At 36.6% G+C, this 23,239-nt stretch overlaps 1 protein-coding gene across 5 annotated transcripts in view; it reads left to right on the top strand.

Moving 5' to 3' along the window:
• Positions 1-23,239, top strand: part of CTNNA3 (catenin alpha 3) — a 1,675,875-nt gene that overhangs the window by 1,124,405 nt on the left and 528,231 nt on the right. For all 5 annotated transcript variants that reach the window (XM_070057731.1, XM_070057732.1, XM_017348752.3 and 2 more), the window contains one exon: positions 936-1,092. In XM_070057731.1, coding sequence (XP_069913832.1) covers positions 936-1,092 — 157 coding nt within the window. The remainder of the gene's footprint in view (positions 1-935; positions 1,093-23,239) is intronic.

The raw sequence follows: 23,239 nt of genomic DNA, 5'->3' as shown, positions 1-23,239 counted from the left end.
TTTTAATCCCCTTCTCTGTTCTGTTCTCTGTTCTTCATAGTCATTATAATCATCTTACAGACAATGTATTTTACTTGCTAATTGCCTGCCATTCCGACTGCAATTTAAATTCCTTGAAGGAGGTCATTTCTGCTTGTGTCTTCTTCATTGTCATATTTCTGAAACATACAACATTTCTTGATACATAAAAGACATTCAGTATATATTGAAATATTGAATGGGCAGGAATTTGGTGCAATAGTTAAGCTGCAACTTAGGTCATTTGCATTCTGTATTGAAATGCGTGGCTTCTTATCTGGGCTCTGCTCCAGATTCAAGTTTCCTGCTAATGCACACAGTGAGGGGCAACAAGGTGGTGGCTCAAGAGTTTGGATCCCTGCCACACTTGTGGGAAAACCTCATTGAGTTCCCCACTCCCTGCTTTGAATTGGCCCAGTGTTGGTTGTTGCAGTCATTTGAGAACTGAACCAGTGGATGAAAGAGTTCTGTCTGTCTGTCTGTATCTCTGTTCACTCTGTGTCTCAAGAAGAAAATGAAAGTAATAAATAAGAAATAATGAATATATGAATAGAATGTTTATTGATAAAATTCTACAAGGTTGGCTACTTGAGGCATTTATGTATTCTGTGTTTAGGTATAAATATGTGTTGTCACTCCCATTGAGTAATTTATAAACTCTTTAAAGGCAGACATCAATAATTTTGTGTTTCTTGCATTCTTAATGCAGTGATAAAGTTTTAAAATTAATTAAATAATTGCCCAAATAAAACTGAATTATTACCAAAAGCAAAGAGGAAGTTATATATGGAGTTTTACCATTTTTCCTATAGCGAATAATGTATGTAGCTAACCTTTGAAAAGATAATACCTGCTAATCTGCACAATGACTAGAATTCCCAAGGAAATCATCTTGCAAACATTGTCCATCTTTACAGATTATTAATGCTGCACTTGCTTTGGCTTCAAGACCCAAAAGTCAAGTAGTGAAAAACACCATGGAAATGTACAAGCGCACATGGGAGAATCATATACATGTCCTCACTGAAGCTGTAGATGACATTACAAGCATTGATGACTTCCTTGCTGTATCTGGTATGTTTTCGATCTTTTATATATTTGCTCTTGCCGTGTTTTTGAAGTTGGATTATACTCAATATTATCAGTTTTATACAATGTAAGGAGCCTTTTGCTGATGGGCTTTCGAGAAACAACTGTTACTATATAGTAGCAACAGATGTGACATCAGTCTTCTATGCTGGGATCATGAGCTTCATGCCATGTAATCTTACAGTCCAACAGTTTATGTTGTCTTCAAAAGAAAATTCTATTCATGGGAAGAGAATAATAGAAAACAAAGCTGTTAATTTTAAGATTTGTTTTAAATTTTCCAATAAATCAGCATTTCCCCCCTCTAGTACATTTTTAAGTCTTGATTTCCCTGTACTACATTTTCAAACAAATTTACACCAGGAAAGAAACAATATATAAATGGGAAAAGATTTCATTGATTGGGGCTGTAATGTGGTAATTAATCTATACAATGTGTATTTAATAGTGCTAACTGAAGAACCAAAGACACAACTCTAAATATCAAGAAAGTTCAGTGACAGACAGGCTTGAGATTCTATAAGAAGCTGGGATGATTCTCTCATCATAGATTAGAATGCCATCTCACAAGATTGTGAAAATAATCTAATAAATCCAAATCCTTAGAAGCAATACTTAGACTTTGATTATATTGTTGTAACAAGAAAGAGCTAAATATATTGTAGTCTTTTTTATTGTCTTAGAAGCAAGCCTCTCCTTAAAATAAATAATACATTTGTCTTTCATTTTCTATGAGGAAAGGATTTTCTTGGAATGTGTTAGTAGTCTTTTTATATAAAATGCAAATTCTCATGAATTTTTAACATCTTTTTATAAAGTTTCCTCATGTATGTCAGTCTAAATTATTGAAATCAATTATTATCATATAAGTTTACAACAATAGTTCCTGAAATATGACACATGAAAGAACTTTAAAACATTTTTGGAAATATGGAATTAAATGATGTATGTATTAGTGCAAAAATAATACACAATTTATATATAGTTTTTTACAAAATGTATTTTCCATGAATTTTTAAGTATCCTCATATTTTATGATAAATTAATGAAAAGGAAGTATGTGCTAATTAATTTAAAGTTATTTAAATTTTACATAGTTTAAAACTTTGAAAATATATGGAAAATATAGGTAAAATATTAATAACTTTATGTAATCACTGATAATATTTTTGCCATGTAGTACTTTTCTACATATAATTTATATGTCCAAACACTATGTCATGCCATAATGCATGTGTGTGTATATGGATATGTGTATATAAATTATTTGATTTTTAGACATGTTTGGCTACATATTTCTACATCATTGTATGTGCTTCAAAAATTCATTTATCTGCTATTAGTATTTAGATAATTTATAATTGTAATTATTAAAAACAATGCTATGTTTAGCATATTTTATTCTATTTGCCATCTCCTTAGTATAGACTGCACAATGTAAATTTAATCAAATGTTACTTTGAAGCGATCTTTGGTAATTTAATTGTTAAATGCTGGGTTTTGTTTTTAGTTGGTTCTTTGGTTAAGAAGCTCAGTGTGTATTCACACTAAGTGATGTAAAGGCAGATTATGATAATAATACTGACTGCACATGGCAGAATCCTTTAGACACACAAGGCAAATCATAATTGGTCAAGCCAAGCTTGATTAGAGCTGAGGCCCGGCATCCAGGCAGCCTGTGGGCCCTCAGAGCAGGAGCGCGTGGTTTTTGTGCTCTATCAATCTGACCTGTTAAACTTTAAGATCTACTCTTTTTATAGACTAAATTAGCAGTTGAAAATGTTATGACCAGAAATTAACAGAAGACTCGTATAAAGGTCACTAAATATCAAAATACTTTATTTTACATAACTGGATGTTTGATTTAATTGGTTCTAGGCTTACTAGCCTTAGCATTCCAGAGGACAGCCCAGCTACATGAGGTGAGATGTCTTTTCAATAATACTGTCTAGAATTGTTGACCTGAAGGGATGATAAAAAGTGAAGTGATAGTTAATATATTTCACTATTTTTCAAAATTCTCTAAATTATGTTGACTAGGCATCCTGTTATTTCCCCTACCCAGGATGGGTTTCTGCTTGCCTGTGTTTCGGTTTCCTTGGTAGTAGTTCAAGGTTATTAATGATGTACGTAGGCATTATTGGATTGGGTTGCTCTTCCTTTAGGGTTGCATCTTAGTACCTCTGAAAATAGGAAGACAAAGTGACTTTAAAAGTTAATGTGTCTGTCAAGAACAAAAAGTTTCCCAAATGATGCTCATTTGAGTTTCTTGTCCTAGTCATACATCAGAACTAGGTCTCTAACTTTGTCTCATTGGTAAAAGGAAATTTGATTTCATGATATGTAATAAATGATGAACAAATGCTGGGGTCTGGGGGTAGCAATCCTATTTGGTCACACTTACTGATTTCTATGGCATAAATAATTCCACCTTGGCAAGTTTCAGGCATTCAAAGTGATCCCACTATACTTTGTGTTGGTAAGAAATGCATAAAATCCATTCCCATGTGCTGATGTAAACAGGTTTTAGCAGATTTCTGGATTTAGATTAGTCAGTATGTATGATCAGTCACCTACTTCACAAACAAAATCAGAGGTTTGTTGGCAAGAAGAAATGGAAATAACTGTTGAACAGGATGTGAGGGTGATCTGGCTGCGACATCTGTCACCCCACTGATTGCCAGAGTTGATTCGGCTGATCTGGCTGGCTAGGAGGGTGTCCCCTTCCTCCCTCACCGCTCCATGTGCGTCCCTCCTGAAGCTGCGCGCTCAGTTGAAGAGGACGACCTTCCCCGCTAGAGGAGGACCGGTCTTCGGTCAAGGGTATACGAGTAGCTGCGCTCCCCTGCTAGAACCTCCAAACAAGCTCTCAAGGAAATAACTATTGAACAGACAGCAGAACATATTTACCAAAATACTGAGTGGCATCCACTGTTCTCTCAAATTACTAGGGCTTTATAAACTTAAACTGTTGCTATTCTTGCATGGGCTCCCAGGATTCTTCTTAGAACATCATAACTTTTCAATATTAGTTCTCACAGATGATGACATAGCTCAGTTTTTCCAGACAAATAAATGAGAAAGGATCTGTCTGGCTGCTTGCTTGCTTGCTTGCTTCCTTTCTTTCTCTTTCTCTCTCTCTCTCTTTCTCTCTCTCTCTCTCTTTCTCTCTTTCTTTCTTTGTAGGCAACAAGTCCTAGCTGCAAGATCACAGGCTACCCGATAGAAGGTTGCCTTTTTTCAGATGACTAATCGTAGTTCAAATAGCCGTGATGCAGGCTGTCACAATCTGACAGGTTGTACATGGTAAAGATGTTCTTAGAAAAAGGTGTAGGTGAGTTCAGCGGTGGATGATTTACCTGGTCCTCTTTCAGAATGATTTTTCAGAGTGATGTGTTCGTATTCACAGACTGTTGCTGCTTCTTCTATTTTCAAGTTTATCAAGTGACAAGTGAGTTCATATGGTTTCTGAATTTTGAATTACCTAGGAAAAACTATGTTGTTAATATTTCTTTAAGCATTACACTTCGGCTTGGACTTTTTTCCCCAGTAGTCAACAATCATATTGAATTTTAAATTTTTTTTTAACTTTCATTTAATGAATATAAATTTCCAAAGTACGACTTATCCCCCATACTATTGAATTTTAAAATTTTTAATAGGAATAAAAATTAGGGTCCTGAAAAGATTTCCATTTTCTCCTGATTCAGTTGTAAAAATTTGTGGATTCTAACAGAAATAACTTTCCACATTAAAATATAAATCAAAATTAAAATCTAAAATCAGTAGGAAAGGAAAATTAGCTTTTAAATTATTATTTTATAGTCTGCTAGCACAAGTAGAAATCACATGTATCACAAGGTTTGCTTATCATTCCAAAGTGATTAGATGTGTAATATTAACTAGAAATTCTTAACATACCGGTATCTGTAATACCAAATGTCTTCTATTTATCTGCGGCAGTTCTAAGGATAGGACTGTCTTTGCTGACTTGTAAATTTTATGTTTGGATCCTCAGCAAACTTCTCATGACATAGAAATCTAATACCTATTTTCAGAAGTAATATTTAGATTAATTTGTTTTCTGTTATGCACAGAGAACTCCAAATATAAGTACAGTCAATCCGTTCTTTAAAATTGTAAGTATGACCACATCCCTATTTATCACTCATCATAAAATTTTCCACACACACAAAATTAAACATCTAATCAGAAACTCATTTCCAGGAAAAAAATATGGCAAGCTAAGTCTTTGAACTTCAGTTGTCCAACAGGCTTTTTTAGTTTAATGTTACTTATGGAATCGCATCAGTGGCTTATTGAAAGTAGCTAGAAAAATTATTTTTTTAAAAAAGATTTATTTATTTATTTTTAAAGTTAGAGTTACAAAAAGAGAGGGAGACACAGGGGAGAGAAAAAGAGAGCGAGAGAGAAAGAGAGAGCGAGCGAGAGAGAAACAGAGAGAGAGAGAGAATCTTTCATCTGCTGGTTCACACTCCAGATGATCACAAAGACCAGGGCTATGCCAGGCCAAATCCAGGAGCTTCCTTCAGGTCTCCTCCCGTGTGGGTGACAAGGGACTAACCACTTAGTCCATCTTCCACAGCTTTTCACAGACCATGAGCAAGAAAGTAGAGCAGCTGGGACAGGAACTGGAGCCCAAAGGGGATGCAGGTGTCTGTCTCAAGAGGCAACTTTACCTGCTATACCATAATGCCAGCTCTGAAAAATTCTACCAAATGTGTTTGTCCCATCACTGCCCACAGGGCTTATCCCTACACCCTTCACTATGCCTTTTGTAATTCTCTGGAAATGCAAATGATAAAAATCTGTCAGAAAGTGACTTTTGTGAAAATGCTTTGACCACATCAGGGCTTGTCATATTTATAAACAGAGGATATTTTGAGGTTTGAGAAATTTTATTTTCTAGTCTGTCATGGTGCCTGAAATATCCAGTATTAATTATCCCGGTGGGATATAAAATTTTATTTAAGATTTGAGTTTAAGATATGAAGTTGAAAGAGTAAACACATTAACATATGCATAAGCATTTTGAACTGTTACTTAAATTGACTCACAGTGAGTCAACTTTGATACAATGGAGGAAGGGTTTGAATTGTGAGAGCTATTCAAGAATCACCAAGAATTGGTTAAATATGAGGGCTTTTGAAGATAAAATCTTTCATTTTTTCACCAAATACTCCTTGCATAATTTTAACTGTCAAAGCTGTGAAAGGTATTAGAGATTGAAAAATAAGTGAAAATAGAAGAGATACCTTGCAGGAGAGCCGTGACAATGGGGATTTTGGGGTAAAAGGGCATCACATGAGGAATGGAGAAAGACAGTCGGTTAGTTTAGCATGTTCTGAAACAGAGATTCAACACTTACTAATTAAAACTATCACTGCTGTTACCTTACTGCCAAAAGCATTCTTATTTTAAAGATAACATCAGACTATCAGTGTTTTATAATGTTGAAGAGTGGTTGAAGATATCCTTTATTCCACATACTGAATTCTAAATATGTCCAATTTCCTATATCCCTGTTTCCACTCCAACTTGGGCCACCATGTGTTACCTGTGTTGCAGAAGAATTTTCCTAATTGAACCTTCTGCTTCCATAGTTTTGCTGGAAGTCTTTTAGCAAATATTTGTGAAATGGATAACAATATTTATTCTCCTCTTAAATTCTAGTTCAACTTTTGTTTTTCAGGATTTATGTCAGGTTTTATATCATGTTTTCATTAAATATGCTCGGCCTTGGAAAAAACATTTTAAAAATTCTTCAAGTTATGAAAAATAATCTTCAACCATATCTATTACTATGTTATGTGACCTTGACACAAAGATTACTCTGATACTGACATCAAAAATGCACTAACAAAGACGTCTTTCTTTGTGATATTGTGGTTGGCATGATCTTTGACTTCTGTAAAGTTGTAATCTAAATCATCTGACCATGGAAAATAAAAAAAAAATAAATTTCCAATTTCATTTTATGCCAAATAAACATATAATGTTAGCAAGATCAAAATGTTAAAATGACTCATACAAAATAGACATTATTAAATCTCAATGTGATATTTATGAAATAAGAGTTGGTATAAAATATTACCTAGGTAAAAATGATTTATTTAATATAATAATAACCAATTCCCCATTACATTGTACATATGCTATATTCTTCAATATGCACCTAGTTTAAGTTTTAATGGATTAGAGATATCAAATATTTTAGTGTTTTCATACAAATATATTGTTTTAATTTTGATTATTTTAAATCATGTTCTGCAAAATGAGAGTTGAGAAAATGATTGCACGTCTACTATGTGTAAGGCAATGTTGTGGGGTAATGAGAGAGAATGTAAGTCTTGATTCTCCTAAACAGTTGAACTCATAGAAGCAGTGAGGAGAAGTGATTACCAAGGACTGGGTTGCTGGAGGGACTGGGAGGTGTTGCAAAAAAGATACAAAATCGTACTTTGAAAGGAGGAGTAGGTTCAAGAGGTCTAGAGCCCAGCGTTGTTGTGAACAGGTTAAGCTGTTTGCAAAGCTGGCATTCCCATTGGAATGCCTGTTCAAGTACTGGCTACTCTGTACTTCCCATCCACCTTCCTGCAAGTGCATGTGAGGAGTAGAAGATGATGGCTCAGTACTTAGGCACTCGCCACCCTTGTGGGAGATCCAGATGGAGTTTTTGACTCTTGGCTTTGTCCTGGCTAGATTCTGACTGTTGTGGGCGTTTGAGGAATGAACCAGTGGAAAGAGAGTAATTTCCATCTCTTCCTCTGTCTCTCCCTCTCTCTATCACTCTGCCTTTCAAATACATGAATAAATAAATCTTTTGAATAATTTGTTTCCATAATACTTAAAAAGAGATCTTTTAAACAACGTGGTGATTGTAGTTAGTATCAATGTATTGTGTACTACAAAATTGCTGATTAAAGAGATTCTTTTTTAAATTTATTTATTTAAAATGGTTGAGAGAGAGGGACTGTCACAGAAAGATGCTCACTGGTTCACATGGGTGACAGGAGCTCAGACACGTGGACCCTCTGTTGATGTTTTTCTCAGGATAATAGAAGGGACCTAGATTGGAAGTAGAGCAGCTGGGACATGAACTGGTGCAAATCATGGAGTGCCAGCATTGAAGTGGCAACTTTTCCTGCTGCTTTGGAGTGCTGGCCTCTTTAAGTGTTTTCTCCACACACACACAAAAAAGATAAATAGGTAGAGTGATATATATGAGTTAGCTTGATTTAGCCCCTCCACTATGGGTGTATACCTATTTTAAAACATGTTGCATAACAAATATTTATAACTTGTCAAAAAATAAATTAATGATTAAAAAGAAATAAAAATTATAATCTTACCATCATAAAATTAAAATTGAAATAACTTTTATAGATATTCTAAAGACTTAACACAAAAAGACAAAAGTCTCGAGGGAGTGAAGTATGCTTAGGACTGAAAAATCCTTCCAATTTTTTTATAAGATCTGTAATTTTTGAGAAATAAATTAACTTTCTGTTTTCAAATTCCATTCCTTAAAAGTGTTAGTATTTGTATGATTTATTCATCCATGAACACATTTGCTTGTGTTTAAGGACTGTTTGGTAAGCATTAAGAAGGTGTCTATTTTAAGTCCTAGAGTTAGAACAGTCAATAAAATAGACAAAAGTTTCTACCCTCTTAGAGCTTGAATTCTGGTAAAATTGGAAAAATCAAGTAAAATGATGTATTTTAAATGCTTTCTAAAGTGTCTAAGGCATACCAAATAAGCAAAAGGTAACCATTCTTACCACCATTATTAGCAAGCATTTATTAAAATGAAGTGTTGGAATGGCAAATCTCTTTAAGGGGCCCCTTGTTATACCTACACCAATGGTATGCAATACCACAATAAGTGAAGAATTATGTTGATAATTGTGGTAAGTAATTATCAGGCACCAAAATAAAAAAATCTGATAATTCCAATTGTTAGAAAACATATATTTAAGAAGTGCTTTCATATACTGTTTCATATATTGTTTTCTTGGTTTTCTCTGTTTAGAGCAGAATCACAATATGTGGTAGCTGGTTGGTTTTTTTTTTTATTGCCACGAATCTCCTTCTAATTATATTTAAAAATCCTGTGTACATATTCTTACAGATTTGTACAAATATGTCCTTTATGGAATTGTTTCCATTAATACAATGATCAATAGTAGCAAACATAGTAATAAGACAAATTTGTTTCATATATTTAAAGGATGGATAGTTTTTTAAAAGTAATGTTGAATGGATGAACAAGTTTCAGAGCAGTAAGGACAGCAGGGTGACATAAATGCCATGCCCTCTAGCTACATGAGAAGGATAGCTTGTGGGGAGCAACTGGGAGCAACTCGGACTAGACTAAGTTACTGGAATTAAGACTTATTCTATGCATCTGCTCTCCCACAATATGGCGCTGGGAGAGGAGGAAACAGCTTCCACACAGCTGCCTCCAGTTCAACCAATAAACTGTAGGAGCTGCTCCTGATTGGAGGAGAGCAGCGTACTCGGCGTGTGGGTAGCAGAGTTGGGATTGGTGGAAGAGGACTATAAAGGAGGAGAGAGACAACATGCACGAGGAACATCTATCTGAAGGAACACCTGTGCAGCCCCCGAGAGAGCCGGCCGGGGGTGTGCCACTCCCCTGCGGAAGTGGGGAAAGTGGCAGGGGGAACCGCCCTTCCACGGAGGTGGAAGGGACGGTGGCCAACCCGGGAAGAACCAGCAGCAAACCCGGGAAGGGCCGAGCAGACGAAAGAACAGCGCAGGGTCCTGTGTCGTTCCTCCACGAAGACGGGGAGCGACATAGCTCTGGATCTTACCCTCTAACTACATAAGACAGCTCTGGATAGGGAGCGAGTTGGGTGACAGTAAGAAGAATACATCTGGGACTTTAGTTTTATCGGTAATGCTTTATTCTTTAAAAATCAATTCAGAACAATATGTATTGCAAAGTAGCTATGCTGTTAGATTGGATTATATCATATCCTTTATCATATTATTGTCTCTACTTAAACATGTCTAATACAAAATTATAGTAACCAGGAGAAGTAAACATCAAGTTGCAAAGGCAGATGCCAGGGATGCCTATGTGCCTAGTGGAACAAGGAGATTGCCTCAAGTCGACACATGTTGGCACCTGAAACTGACCCAAGAAATCTGTTCCCCCAGAATTTATATACATGGCCAAGAATCTTGCTATACAGTTTAAGCAAATGCATTTTGGCCAGTGCCGCGGCTCACTAGGCTAATCCTCCGCCTTGTGGCACCAGCACACCGGGTTCTAGTCCTAGTCAGGGCGCTGGATTCTGTCCCAGTTGCCCCTCTTCCAGGCCAGCTCTCTGCTGTGGCCAGGGAGTGCAGTGGAGGATGGCCCAAGTGCTTGGGCCCTGCATCCCATGGTGCACCATGGCAATGCGCCAGCCGTAGCGTGCCGGCCGCAGTGGCCATTGGAGGGTGAACCAACGGCAAAAAGGAAGACCTTTCTCTCTGTCTCTCTCTCTCACTGTCCACTCTGCCTGTCAAAAAACAAACAAACAAACAAACAAAAAAACAAACAAAAAAAAGAAAATGCATTGTGAAGGTTAAAAATATGTTAACTATTATCATCCAGAGTCAGACCCTCATGGAATAGTAATCTGTAAAATTTTATGCTGTTTTTCACCCGTGTTTTGTGAGTGGGTAGAGGAGGGCTATAATTTTCTAAATATTTTAGTCTGTAATATTTCATGCATCCATAAAAATTAGAGTGATAGAAAAATAAACAATATGATCTTACCATGAAGCTTTACTAAACTTAGCTTTTCACACACTTGTTATTACATGTATAATTGAAGTTCCATGAGTAATCTTGTCCAGGATTTTACAGTTTTTCCTTCATTAAGGATTTTGATGAAAGTTTTTGCTTCCTGATAAGCAAATGTGCATGACAGACTTTTTCTTTCTGTTGGATTAGGGGCTATAGGTCATCAAAAATAAAAATAATCAGAATTCCCCTCGGGTGATAGAATATTCTTACATTGGGCATATGAAAACTCAAAGATAAAGCTGAAAGTTTGTCACAGGAACATGATAACATTCTTTGCTGCCATCCTATAATAATCTTGATACTAATATGAGAATGAATGTCCTTGAAGCAAGCACTCAATGCACTCTTTGGTATTGACAAGTTAATCATTCATTGTGTCAGTCAACAAATATTTGTTGAGAAATTTCTATTCACTGTAGAGATGCAATGGTGGATAAAGCACAGTGGACTTATTCACAAAGGATCTATAGTCTAATGGGGGAAAACATACCCTCAACTGACATTGTGATAAAATAGGTTCTGTTGGGAAAGTCACCAATGGTATCTATCAGCAAAGTGACTGTGTGACAGCCAGTCTAAAATTTAACACATTTTTATTGTTACTTGAGTTTATGATCACCTTTTCATATATTTTGGCATGTAGTAGTTCATTCTATGGACTTAACTGACAATTCAGATAAAGTGAAGAATATATGGTCCATGTTCACTATGATATTGTTCTACTCATCTCCACAGTAATTAAAAATGTATAATAATAATCAATTTTAAGTGTGGCTCCCCATAACAATTTTAAAAATACATAATTAGTAGGAATTTACAATTAAGTTAACATTTTACATTCATTTATAGATAATTTTGCAAATTATTCTTTTCTCCTAGATTTTCTTGCATTAAATCAATTGCTTTGAGATTTCAAGCTTTCATGATGGAAATGTAGTAACTGTCACTTGATAATTGTAGATTGTGATTATTAAAATTCTACACTGAAAAAAGATATATTTAACATTACCAAAAATCTAACACTTAATTGTAATATATTGATTTTAAAATTTTCAGTGACATCCAGACTTACTGGCACACCACTCCTTCTAACCTTTTTGATTTAATTAACTTCAGGGAGCTCCATGAAATTTAGCTTTTTGAATATAGATCTAATATCGTATGTGGAAAAATAGTTATGGGAGGAATAAAAAATATGTGCTTTTCATGCATCTACATAATTTTAGAAATTATAACAACATTACATTCCCATATGAACATTTAATATCTTTTTACAAATCTGCATTCACCATTTTGATTGTGATTTATGTACTTTTTGTTCCTATAATAAATTGCATAAAATATTCTTCACCTAGCTACATGACAAATTTCATGGAAGCACAGATACTTAATCTTGTGACTTAATCCTTTTTTCTTGTACTGGGTCATCAAGTCTAATACTCAAAATTCTGCAAAACGTTTTTGACCACTGAATTTACATGTTTGAAACAAAAAACTATGGTACAATGAAAACCTACTTAAAATTCTGTCAATTATGTTTTGATATACCTTCCATCTATCATATATAGCAAAATAATATATGGTGGCTATATTAATTAAGGGCAATTTATCAAAGAATGATATTTATGCTGTCAGTATTTAAATTTAAAATTTTATGGCATCAGTATTTTAGGGTTATTATAATCATAAAATGCATTTATTATGTTTTGTTTTGGTGCATGGATTTTAAAAATTTTATTTATTTGAGAGAAGTAGAGAGAGCATGAGAGCATGAATTTGCATCTCTTGGCTCACTCCCCCAAAAGCTATAGATGGCATGAACTGGGCTGAGGCCAAAGCTGTGGACCAGAAAGTCAATCAAGGTCTCTCAAGTGGGTCTTAGAAACTCAAATACTTGTTACTTTAATGCTGCTTCTCAGGGTCTGCAATAGCCAGAAGCTGAACCAGGAGCCAGAAGTATGTAAGGAACTCAGGAAATCAGATATGGATATGCACAACTTAAGAGTCATTGGAGGGCCCTGCACCCACATGGGAGACCAGGGGGAAGCACCTGGCTCTTGGCTTCGGATCGGCGCAGCATGCCAGCCGCAACATACCAGCCGTAGTGGCCACTTCGGGGGTGAACCAACGGAAAGAAAGACCTTTCTCTCTGTCTCTCTGTCTCTCACTGTCTCTCTCTCTCTCTCTCTCTCTTTTTTTTTTTTTTTTTTTTTTTTTTTTTTTTTTTTTTTTTTTACAGAGTCATTGGAAACACAAGGCCAAATGCCTGCCTCTGGTACATGGATTTTTAAAATTAAATTTTCTTAAGTAATATAACTTTTTTTTTAATTTGACAGGTAGAGTTATAGACAGTGAGAGACAGACAGAGAGAAAGGTCTTCCTTCTGTTGGTTCACTCCCCTAATGGCCGCTACAGCTGGCACTGTACCGATCGGAAGCCAGGAGCAAGGTGCTTCTCCTGGTCTCCCATGGGGTGTAGGGCCCCAGCACTTGGGCCATCCTCCACTGCACTCCCTGGCCACAGCAGAGAGCTGGACTGGAAGAGGGACAACCGGGACAGAATCCGGCGCCCCAACCGGGACTAGAACCCGGTGTGCTGGTGCTGCAAGCGGAGGATTAGCCTAGTGAGCCACGGCGCCGGCCCTAAGTAATATAACTATTAATGTACATGAGACCATTTATTTTTAGAACTTTAGGAATTCTCTGGATATTTTCTCATTTATTGTTCCACTTGGAATGAGTTTAGCTAATATAATCATGTTTACTGTAACTAGTCACAGAGAATTCCTCAACTGCTCAGATTCTCTGAGAGCATAATAATAATGTTACTTTTAAATATATCCTCCAGTCAGCCCGTTGTCCCCATATTAAAAATTGCTTTTCCATGAAGTTAGTTTATACCTAGATTTTAATGTCAAAATATGGAGAGAATGATTATGAATTATTTCATCTGTAACTTTCCTGAATCAGGATGAAAAAAAAATGTTTATTAAAGCCTAGTTTTTAATAGCTTGCTGATTGAGATTTTGAATCAAATAATTAATAAAAACTCAAGTGTCTTCATCTATAAATCTTTGGTTTCTCATGCAGATATAGCTGAATAATTTTGCCTTGTGATATGGCAAAATAAAAAATACTTTAGGCTCACATTAAATATGTTTGAGGTGGTTAAATGAGACTCTTCTCCCACTAGAAATTAGTGAATTAATTGAAAAAATTTTGTTCAATTTTTATTTTACTTATTTTCATTTTATTTGAAAGGGAGAGGGAGAGGGGGAGATTGCCCATGTGTCGGCTCACTCTCCAAATGCCCCCAACAGCAAGGAGCTAGGAACTTGATCCTGATCTCCCAACGTGACTGACAGGGATCCAAGTACTTGAGCCATTATCTGCTGCTTCCCAGGATGTGCAGTAGCACAACGCTGTATTAGAACTGGAAAAGCTGGGACTCGAACCAGGGACCCCAGTAAAGGATGCAGTATCCCAAGTGGCTTTGTAAATACTGTGCCAATCAACAACCTCTGGAAGAAAATTTAAATAGGAGTGTGTGGGGGAAGCAGAGGGCTAAATGAAAAATACCAGATTAGTCAAAAGTGAAGAAAGAGAAGCAACTAACAACCTTGAATTTGTGCGGCTTTAGGTTTTACTTTATTGCAGTGCTTTATGCAGTGTTTAGTTTTAGTGTGCTGCAGATGCCTAAGACACATTTGTTTAATTAAATTGGTTTTCCTTAAATAAACACTCATTTAGTTCCTATAGGAGTAACCTCCAAAGTGATGGAGGGCAGAATTTACTCTGTTTTCATTCCAGGGCCACCCAACACAAGCTGTAGAACAAAACCAGAGTACATGTAGCAATACTATTCTTGGCAGAGAGCAAAAATTTAGCCTGGATATGCAAAGTGATTTTCTTATTGGTATAATACTCTTTCTAAATCAAGACTTCACCTAACTCTATAAAGGCACACAGCGATCACTCTATACCTTTCACAAATATAAAAGATGAAGCTTCTTTCCTACAGTGCTCAGTGCTAAAGGTTTATTAGCCATGATCTTTATTTCCTAGTATAAAATCTGATGTTTTAAATTTGACTTTGTAATGCACTGAACTTAGTTCTTCTGCAAACTAGACCCTAACAAGTGATACAAATATGGGATTTAACTATATTTCAAACATTTTATGACAAAAACTTAAAGGATAATAGAGAATATTTTAATGTATCTTTGGAAAAATATTTATGGAAACCCTGTACTTTTGCAACAGTTTTAATATCCCATGTCTGAGCACCAGAAACTTGTCCTGACTTAAATAGTAAGTGAAAGTTCAGTTTATCTACTAGTGACACATATGTAAGAAGTCATAAAGAGGCACATGTTTGTTATGATTTCACCAAATTTCAGCGTATTTCCCCTTTTGAAAACGTATAGAGGACACTTTTGTAAGTTTCTTTTTTAAGTAAAAGCAATTCAAATATAATCTTTAAAATATTTTATTTATTTTTTGACAGGTAGAATTACAGACAGTAAGAGAGAGAGAGAGACAGAGAGAAAGGACTTCCTTCCGTTGGTTCACTCCCCAAATGGCCACAATGGCCGGAGCTGCGCAGATCTGAAGCCAGGAGCCAGGTGCTTCCTTTTGGTCTCCCACACAGGTTGCAGAGGCCCAAGCACTTGGGCCATCCTCCACTGCCTTTCCGGGCCACAGCAGAGAGCTGGACTGGAAGAGGAACCACGGGGACTAGAACCCGGCGCCCATATGAGATGCTGGCACCGCAGGCAGAGGATTAACCTAGTGTGCCGCGGTGCCGAGCCCCCAAATATAATTTTTGTCAGAACTGTTATTTATCAAATAGGAACAAGAATGTTGCACAGCCAAATGATCACACTTGCTTGTAATAACATAAAATATCATAGTTCTACTTATTTAGGACTCAGTGTTGCTTTCTTAACAGCACAGAATTTAAAATACTATTGTGGCACATAAATTTCAAAACTGCCCTCAGAACAAATTGCTATGGGCATAGCTTATTCATAAGTAGATTTTCTGTAAGTATTATCCAGTTGCTATTGGTTTTTATTAGCTAGCCTTTCTTTGTTTTCTTCTAGTATATGATTGGTAAAATTCAAATTATTGAGGCCAACACTGTGGCATAGTGGGCTAAGCCTCCACCTCTGGCACTGGCATCCCATATGGGCACCAGTTTGTGTCTCAGTTGCTCCTCTTCTATGGGCTGGGAAAGCCCATAGAAGATGGCCCAAGTACTTAGGCCCCTGTACCCACATGGGAAACCTGGAAGAAGCAACTGGCTCCAGGCTTCTGATGGGCCCATCTCTGGCTGCTGTGGCCATTTGGGAACTGGACCAGTAGAGGGAAAACCTTTCTCTGTGTCCGTCTTTCTCTCTCTCTCTCTGGTTGTAGCTCTGCCTCTCAAATAAATAAATTTAAAAAATCTTAAAAAAAACTCCCTGTTCTATTTCTTTTGAAACATATCCACAAGTGCAAATGACATGTTGGAAGATGATGAGGTATTATTTTCTGTTTCTTATTATTGGCCTATTACATATTTACATAGAAAACTGAAGAAAATATGACTTTATATTGTTGCTTTACTATCTTACTATCTTAAATGCATAATAAGCCATGCCAAAGTATTTGATTGTAGTTAAAATAAAAATTATCCTTATACAGCACTTCCTCAAATCAAGTTCTTTTTCATCCTGTTGCCATTCTCATCTCAACCTAGCAAAATTTTTTTCCTTAGAAAACGACTTCTTGCTTTAAATCTAACTTTTTCTATGCTCCCTCAAGATTTCAAGTTTATACCATGACTTCCATCAGTTGCTGCTTCTAATATATATGTGTGTGTCTGTATTCTCTATACACACACACACACACACACACCCATATATATACACGTTCTTCCCTATTATTTTGAAAATCCTCAAGGCTTTGCTATGTTCTGAATTGTGTTCTCCTGAAATTGATTGAAGTCTCAATCGACTCCCAGTATCTTAGAATATGACCATATAAGGGTACTTTAGAAAGACTGCAGAAAAATTGAATTAAAATGTTTCTTTTGATGGAATTTCTTTAGAAATCCATACGTAGCTTTTGCATAATGTGCGGTTATATGTGTTATTAGGATGCATCTTAATCCAGTCTCTAGGAATAGACATGCACAGAATGTAGATCATATGAAGACATGGTAAAGACACAGTCATCTACAAGCCAAAGAGAGCGGCCTATGAAAAAACAAGTTTTGTCAACACTTTGATCTCAGACCTTTAGACTCCAGAAACGTGAGAAAACAAATTTCTATCATTCAACTCACCCAGACTGAGGCACTTGAGAATGGCAGCCCTAATAAACTTGTTTAGCTAATATTGATCTTTGTACCAGACCACTTAACACAGTACCTTCTATCCAATACTATCTCCATAAAGGTCATTAAATGGATTCCCCACAGAGTTTATTCACGGTTAACTAAAATAAAGTTTTGTTTCAGTGAAGACGAATACTAAGATAATTCCCACTTTGATCCATACCACTGAAGAAAATATTAGCAATCATTAATGATACAGCTTTCCTTTTTAAAACTTTTATTTTGCCCTTCAAAACAAATTACTTTTGACAATTGATGACCAGCAATTTTGTAAGAATCTTCTGGTTTATATAATTTAGTTCTGGTATGTATAATGCGTTTATTTTTTTTTCTTAATTATTGTACCAATGAGATAATGATTTTAAGATTTAATCAATTTGGAAATCACTTCATTGTCATTTTTAAAAAATAACTATTAGGGCTTTTTGTTCTTCTTAATACTGCATAGGTAAATGATTTATGACACCTATTAATCCACCAGCTTATTCCATGTATTTTAAGGAAATCAAGGCTCATGTTTAGGAATTAGCTTTGTTTTCAGAGTAGATGTTGTACTATTTAAAATTGTTTTTCAATACTCCAGTTTCTCTTCAGATCATATAAATCTTTCGCCTTTACTAAAATTGTTCTTCAGATGGGCATTGGTGAAGAGGTTAAATCACTGCTTGGGATGGCTGCATACCATATCAGGGTACCTGGGTCTAGTCCTGGCTATTCTCCTTCCAATTCAGCTTCTTGCTGATGCATCCTGGGAGGCAACAGATGACGACTCAGGTTCTTGGGACCCTCTCACCCATGTCGGGTGCCTAGATTCAGCTCTGGACTTTTGGCTGCAGCCTGACCCAACCTTGGCTGTTTGGGCATTTGGCAAATAAACCAACAGATAAAAGATCTCTTTCCATCTGACTTTCTTTCTCTTCCTCTCTCTGCCTTTCAAATAAAATGAAAATAAACAAATAGAAAAACAGTTTCCTTGGGACTTCAGTGAAAAGTTTTTGTTGTACAGTGTGTACACATGTACATGTGTTGCTTAGCTGAGTATTCAGTTAACTAAAGAATGAGAAAACTATATGGAAAATAAAATAAAAACTCAAATGATATTTTTACCCATCAATCTATGCTATATAGTTGTTAGCAAATTTCCTTGGATCATTATCATTAATGCCTGGTGGAAATAGTTTCTATAAATGTGCTAAACAAATGATTTCCATTACATTTTTCCTTTTCTCTACAGAAAGCTTAACTGAATTTCCGAATTACATAGTTTATTCTGGTAATGATTAATGAGCTGTAAGAAATCACATGTATATTACTGATTACCACATTGATCTCTGTATCTCAAGTGAGTAACTAAATATTAAGCAATAGGTTTTTTCCCCTTAGTGATGTTCTCACTAAACTTGTCCCTTTGATTCCTCCAATTTCAATTCTCTATGTTGATATGCTCTATCTGTATTAGGCTATTTGAAATACATTATATGAAATTTTTAATAGCATTTAATTCTTTTAAATACAATTTTGCTTTCCTTCTATCCTTTTAAAATGTGACTACTAAAGTGGTGGGGAGGATAAGGAACTCTGACAGTTTATTGGCTGGCCAAGGAATGATTTTCTCCTCCCGAGTCACAGTGATTTAGGCATATGCCATGCTAATATATTAATATACCAATAAATACACATTTACCTGGGAGCTGATAGCATACGGATGGCAAGTGTTTGTTACAGATTGACAGGCTGATGGTACAGCATAGAATGCAGGTGCTCTTCACTCTTTATCCTCTGCTTTACCATTCAGCACGCAGTGTGGAGTAGCCTCAGTCCCTCATCTTGGAGAGGAAATTACTGTGTATTATGCACCTTCTCTCACTCACCAACTATGTGGCCCTGGGTAACTTGCTTAATATGTTTTGATTCCCTATTCTCTAAAATGGGATTAAAAATTCCTGCTTGTGAAAGCATGGTAGAGTTACTGTGTGGAGCTCTGTCAACACTATTGGTTGACTCCAAATCAAAGTGACTTAAAAATGAACGTTTGAGCCTTCCTCGGTCATGTACTAAGGAATCATTACACTCTGTATTTCTTAGCTTTCTAATTTCTCAACAAACTCTATTAAACAATTTCTCTTCCATCTCCTGCTTCTTTGCTGCCACCAGTCATAAGAGTTTAGGAAGCTGTTACTATAGGTGACCTGTTACCCAAAATCCCCTCCTTCTCCCCTTCCTTCCTCCCTTCCTCTTTCTCTCTCTCTCTTTCACAATACTATTTACAGAGTAAGGGTGGGGGAGAGGGAGAGAGAGAGAGAGAAAGAGAGAAAGAAAGAAATCTTCTTTTCACTGGTTCTCTCCCCAAATAGCAACAGTGGCCTGGGCTGGACCAGGCTGAAGCTAGGAGCCAGAAACTTCTTCCAGTTCTCCCACATGGATGGCAGTGACCCAAACGGGGACATTACCCACTGCTTTCCCAACCCATTAACAGGGAGCTGGATCAGAAGTGGCGCAGCTCAGACTTGAACCAATGCCCATACGGGATGCTGGCATTGCAGCTTAGCCTGCTTTTCCACAGTGCTAGCCCTGAATTTCTGTGTTGATGTGGGTGTAAACCTTAGACACAATCTTGTCTAATGATGTTAGTACAAATGGAAGCATGATGAGCCATTAAACCTGTAAAGGCGATTTATGATACTGGAAACTCATTTTGTTTTCTATTTTCTCTATGAGAATATAGAATCAACAATGTGTATACTCTGGAGTACCAACTTGACCAGTATCTGCTACATGCTGCCTTAGAGTTCAGTTGGTTAATTGGAATTAATTTTCTTTTTGTCATCTTTAAATACTGGTTGGGGCCGGCACTCTGGTGCGGCGGGTTTATGCCCTGGCCTGAAGCGCCAGCATCCCACATGGGTGCCGGTTCGGCGAGAACCAGCTGGTCCGCTTCCGATCCAGCTCTCTGCTATGACCTAGGAAAGCAGTAGAAGATGGCCCAAGTCCTTGGGCCCCTGCACCCATGTGGGAGACCCGGAAGAAGCTCCAACCTCCTGGCTTTGGATCGGTGCAGCTCCGGCCGTTGCGGCCAATTGGGGAGTGAACCGTCGGGTGGAAGACCGCTCTCTCTGTCGCTACCTCTCTCTCTGCCTCTCCTCTCTCTGTGTAACTGAGTTTCAAATAAAAATAAATCTTTAAAAAATAAATGTTGGTTTTTTTTTCCCATATTTTGGGATGCTATTGGTCTATGAATTGTGTCTCTGGGTCTCTGATAGGACTAGTAATTGTAGCCTTTCAAAACCCAAGAAAATAAGTTGAAAGTACCAGGTGAATTTGAAGGTTCATAAAACTTAGAGTGCTAAAGGGATTAAATCATGAGAGAGATGTAAACTATCACTTTCTTAACCTTTTGTGCGTATTTGTTGGGGAGAACAGATGGATGTAGGTTCAGGAGGAATTTTACAGCCCTAATGGACTCAGAAGGCTATTACAGGCCTGTGTTGTCATTGTACTGCCTTTGTTGCAAACCATTCATCTCTTTGGTCTGTCTTTCATTGCAGTTTTGTAAAAGGAATGCAACTGACATTGCAAAGCAATTTTATATAGTGCAGCATACAGAATTATTATTAATTAAGGAGAAAACATGCTTCGGTTAGAACATTAGTTTCCTATGTTATAATTATGTCACCATTGATCTTTCAATTGGTTGAGTGTTTTGTCTCTTTGCCTGTATCCTCCTTCTTTGTAAATTTGATATAGCAATTATTAGTATTATAACTACATTTCCCTAGGTAGATGTAAGCTTTTCAGTTCAATTTGGTATGTTCACAGTAGTTTTCAGTTCCTTTCTCAACATAAGTCATTAAATCCTCCTTTTGTATCAAAGAAGTATAAAGAAGATAGAAGCTCAACTTCTTAGGCCAGGTGGTAAGAAATCAGATGACAGAGAGAAAAATCACAGAACCATTTACTCTGGTTTGGTTCTGTCTTTCCCATCAAAGAAAATGATCCTTAAACTGGACGGCATATAACTATGGTTAAGGGGATCCAAGTCCAATTTATGGTATAGTAAAAGCACCTGGCTGCTTCAATTAATTCAAGACTCTAAGCTAGACATATCGTGTCCTAGAATTCTGAGAGAATTGGCGGATGTTGATGTAGAACTATTTTCGGTTATTTTTTTTCCATAACCTCATGGAACAACAGCACTGGAGAACTAAAGGGAAATCCTCTTCAAATGTTTAAAAGGAAAATATTGTGTTCACTTTCATCAATTGGTAATTTCAGCGAATTTTCAGAATAGAAATTTGAGCGTTATGAGCACTGAAACAAAGAAAATGCTGAATTCTCTAAGAATCTGGCTGCCTACAGCGGGTGTTTTCTTATCTGTTTGAATTACTAGATTGAGAGGAAGAAAAGTGTGCAGAAATCGGTGATGTGTAGAGATTTACAAAAAGTTTAGGACAGTCATACTTCCTTGTAGGAAAAGTGCTTTCATAGTACTGATAAATAAATCAATTTCTGTTTGGGAACAAGAGGCTAATTCGCATGAAACCACTGGTGAATCGCAGAAGTAAAATGTGTTGTAGTAAGGACAATAATGACAGAAATACAATAAGAATGATCTCTTGGTGGATGCAGTAGGAAACAGTTAAGCCAGAGATTTAGGAGAGATGTTTGGCCTACGAGTCAAGGTGCTGCTTGGAATAACTGCATGTTGCATCATTTTCCCTGGATTTGAATCCCAGTTATACTCCTGATTCTCTGCTCCTAGTGACATACATTGAGGGAGGCAGCAGGTGATGGCCCAAGTAATTGGGTCCCTGCCACTCGAATGGAAGATCTGTATTGAGGCCAGCCGAACTCGGGCTGTTGCAGGAGCCTGGGGAATGAACCCTCAGAAAGAAAAATCTTTGTCTCCTAATTTGCACCTCACATTAAAATAAATAAATCAATCAAAAAATTTTTAAAAGAACATTTGAAATGACTCTAGGTTGATGGAAATCACTTAAAACTCCGAAGTGGGGAACAAGAAAAATAACATTTACAATCAAGAGAATGACATCATGGCCATTCCTGATACTTACTACACACTTCCTTATGACCAGATTCATTCTTTACTTTTAGGGGTTAGCAAAACTAGGAATATTTTGTCTTTGGTTTCTTTTAGTTACATATTAGTTTAAGTACATGAATTAATCAGCTATTTTCATATTGTTTTTTATCCTTCACCTAAATATGGGACTTTTCAGTTGTCTGCTTCCTAGAACTGCCACTAAGGTGGTTAAAGTTGGAAAACAGAATTGTTATCAAAGGCTTCTGTAGTTCATGTAGGCTGTCATCTAACGAAGAGGAGATCTTTTGCTGACCGGTTTTTATTATTTGTAAAAAACTAGGCTACCACTTAAAACCATTTGTAACTCCTCTGGCAGCTATGGTGATAGAAAAAGACAAGTGTTGCTTTAATCCATTTAAGAGTATTTAGCAAAAGAACAAATAAGGAGGATTATTAAATAAGTCATCAAGTAAGAGATTATAATATGGTACTGATTTCCCATGAACAATGAATAGTCAATTAATTAGAGCAGATTAATTTTTAAAGTTAAATTGTTATTTTTCTTAATCCCGTGTTCTTTGGAAAATAAGTAAATATGTTAAATTAAAATGACAGATTTCTCCCACACAATCTGGAAACACTTTCAATAACATAAACTGTTAGAGCTAAGTAATAGGATTTTACAAGGGGCCATAATTGTGGCACAGCAGGTTAATCCACTGCTTGTAAGGCTGCCATGCCATTTTGGAGTGCCAGCTTGAGTCTCTGGTTCAGTGCTTCATATCCAACTTCTTGCTAACGTGCCTGAGAAGGCAGTGTATGATGGCCCAATGCTTGGGCCCCTGCCACCCATGTGGGAGATCAGGAAG

The sequence above is a fragment of the Oryctolagus cuniculus genome, chromosome 15 (assembly GCF_964237555.1).
Source record: "Oryctolagus cuniculus chromosome 15, mOryCun1.1, whole genome shotgun sequence".
Lineage (NCBI taxonomy): Eukaryota > Metazoa > Chordata > Mammalia > Lagomorpha > Leporidae > Oryctolagus > Oryctolagus cuniculus.
This window is presented reverse-complemented; position numbering and strand designations above follow the sequence as displayed.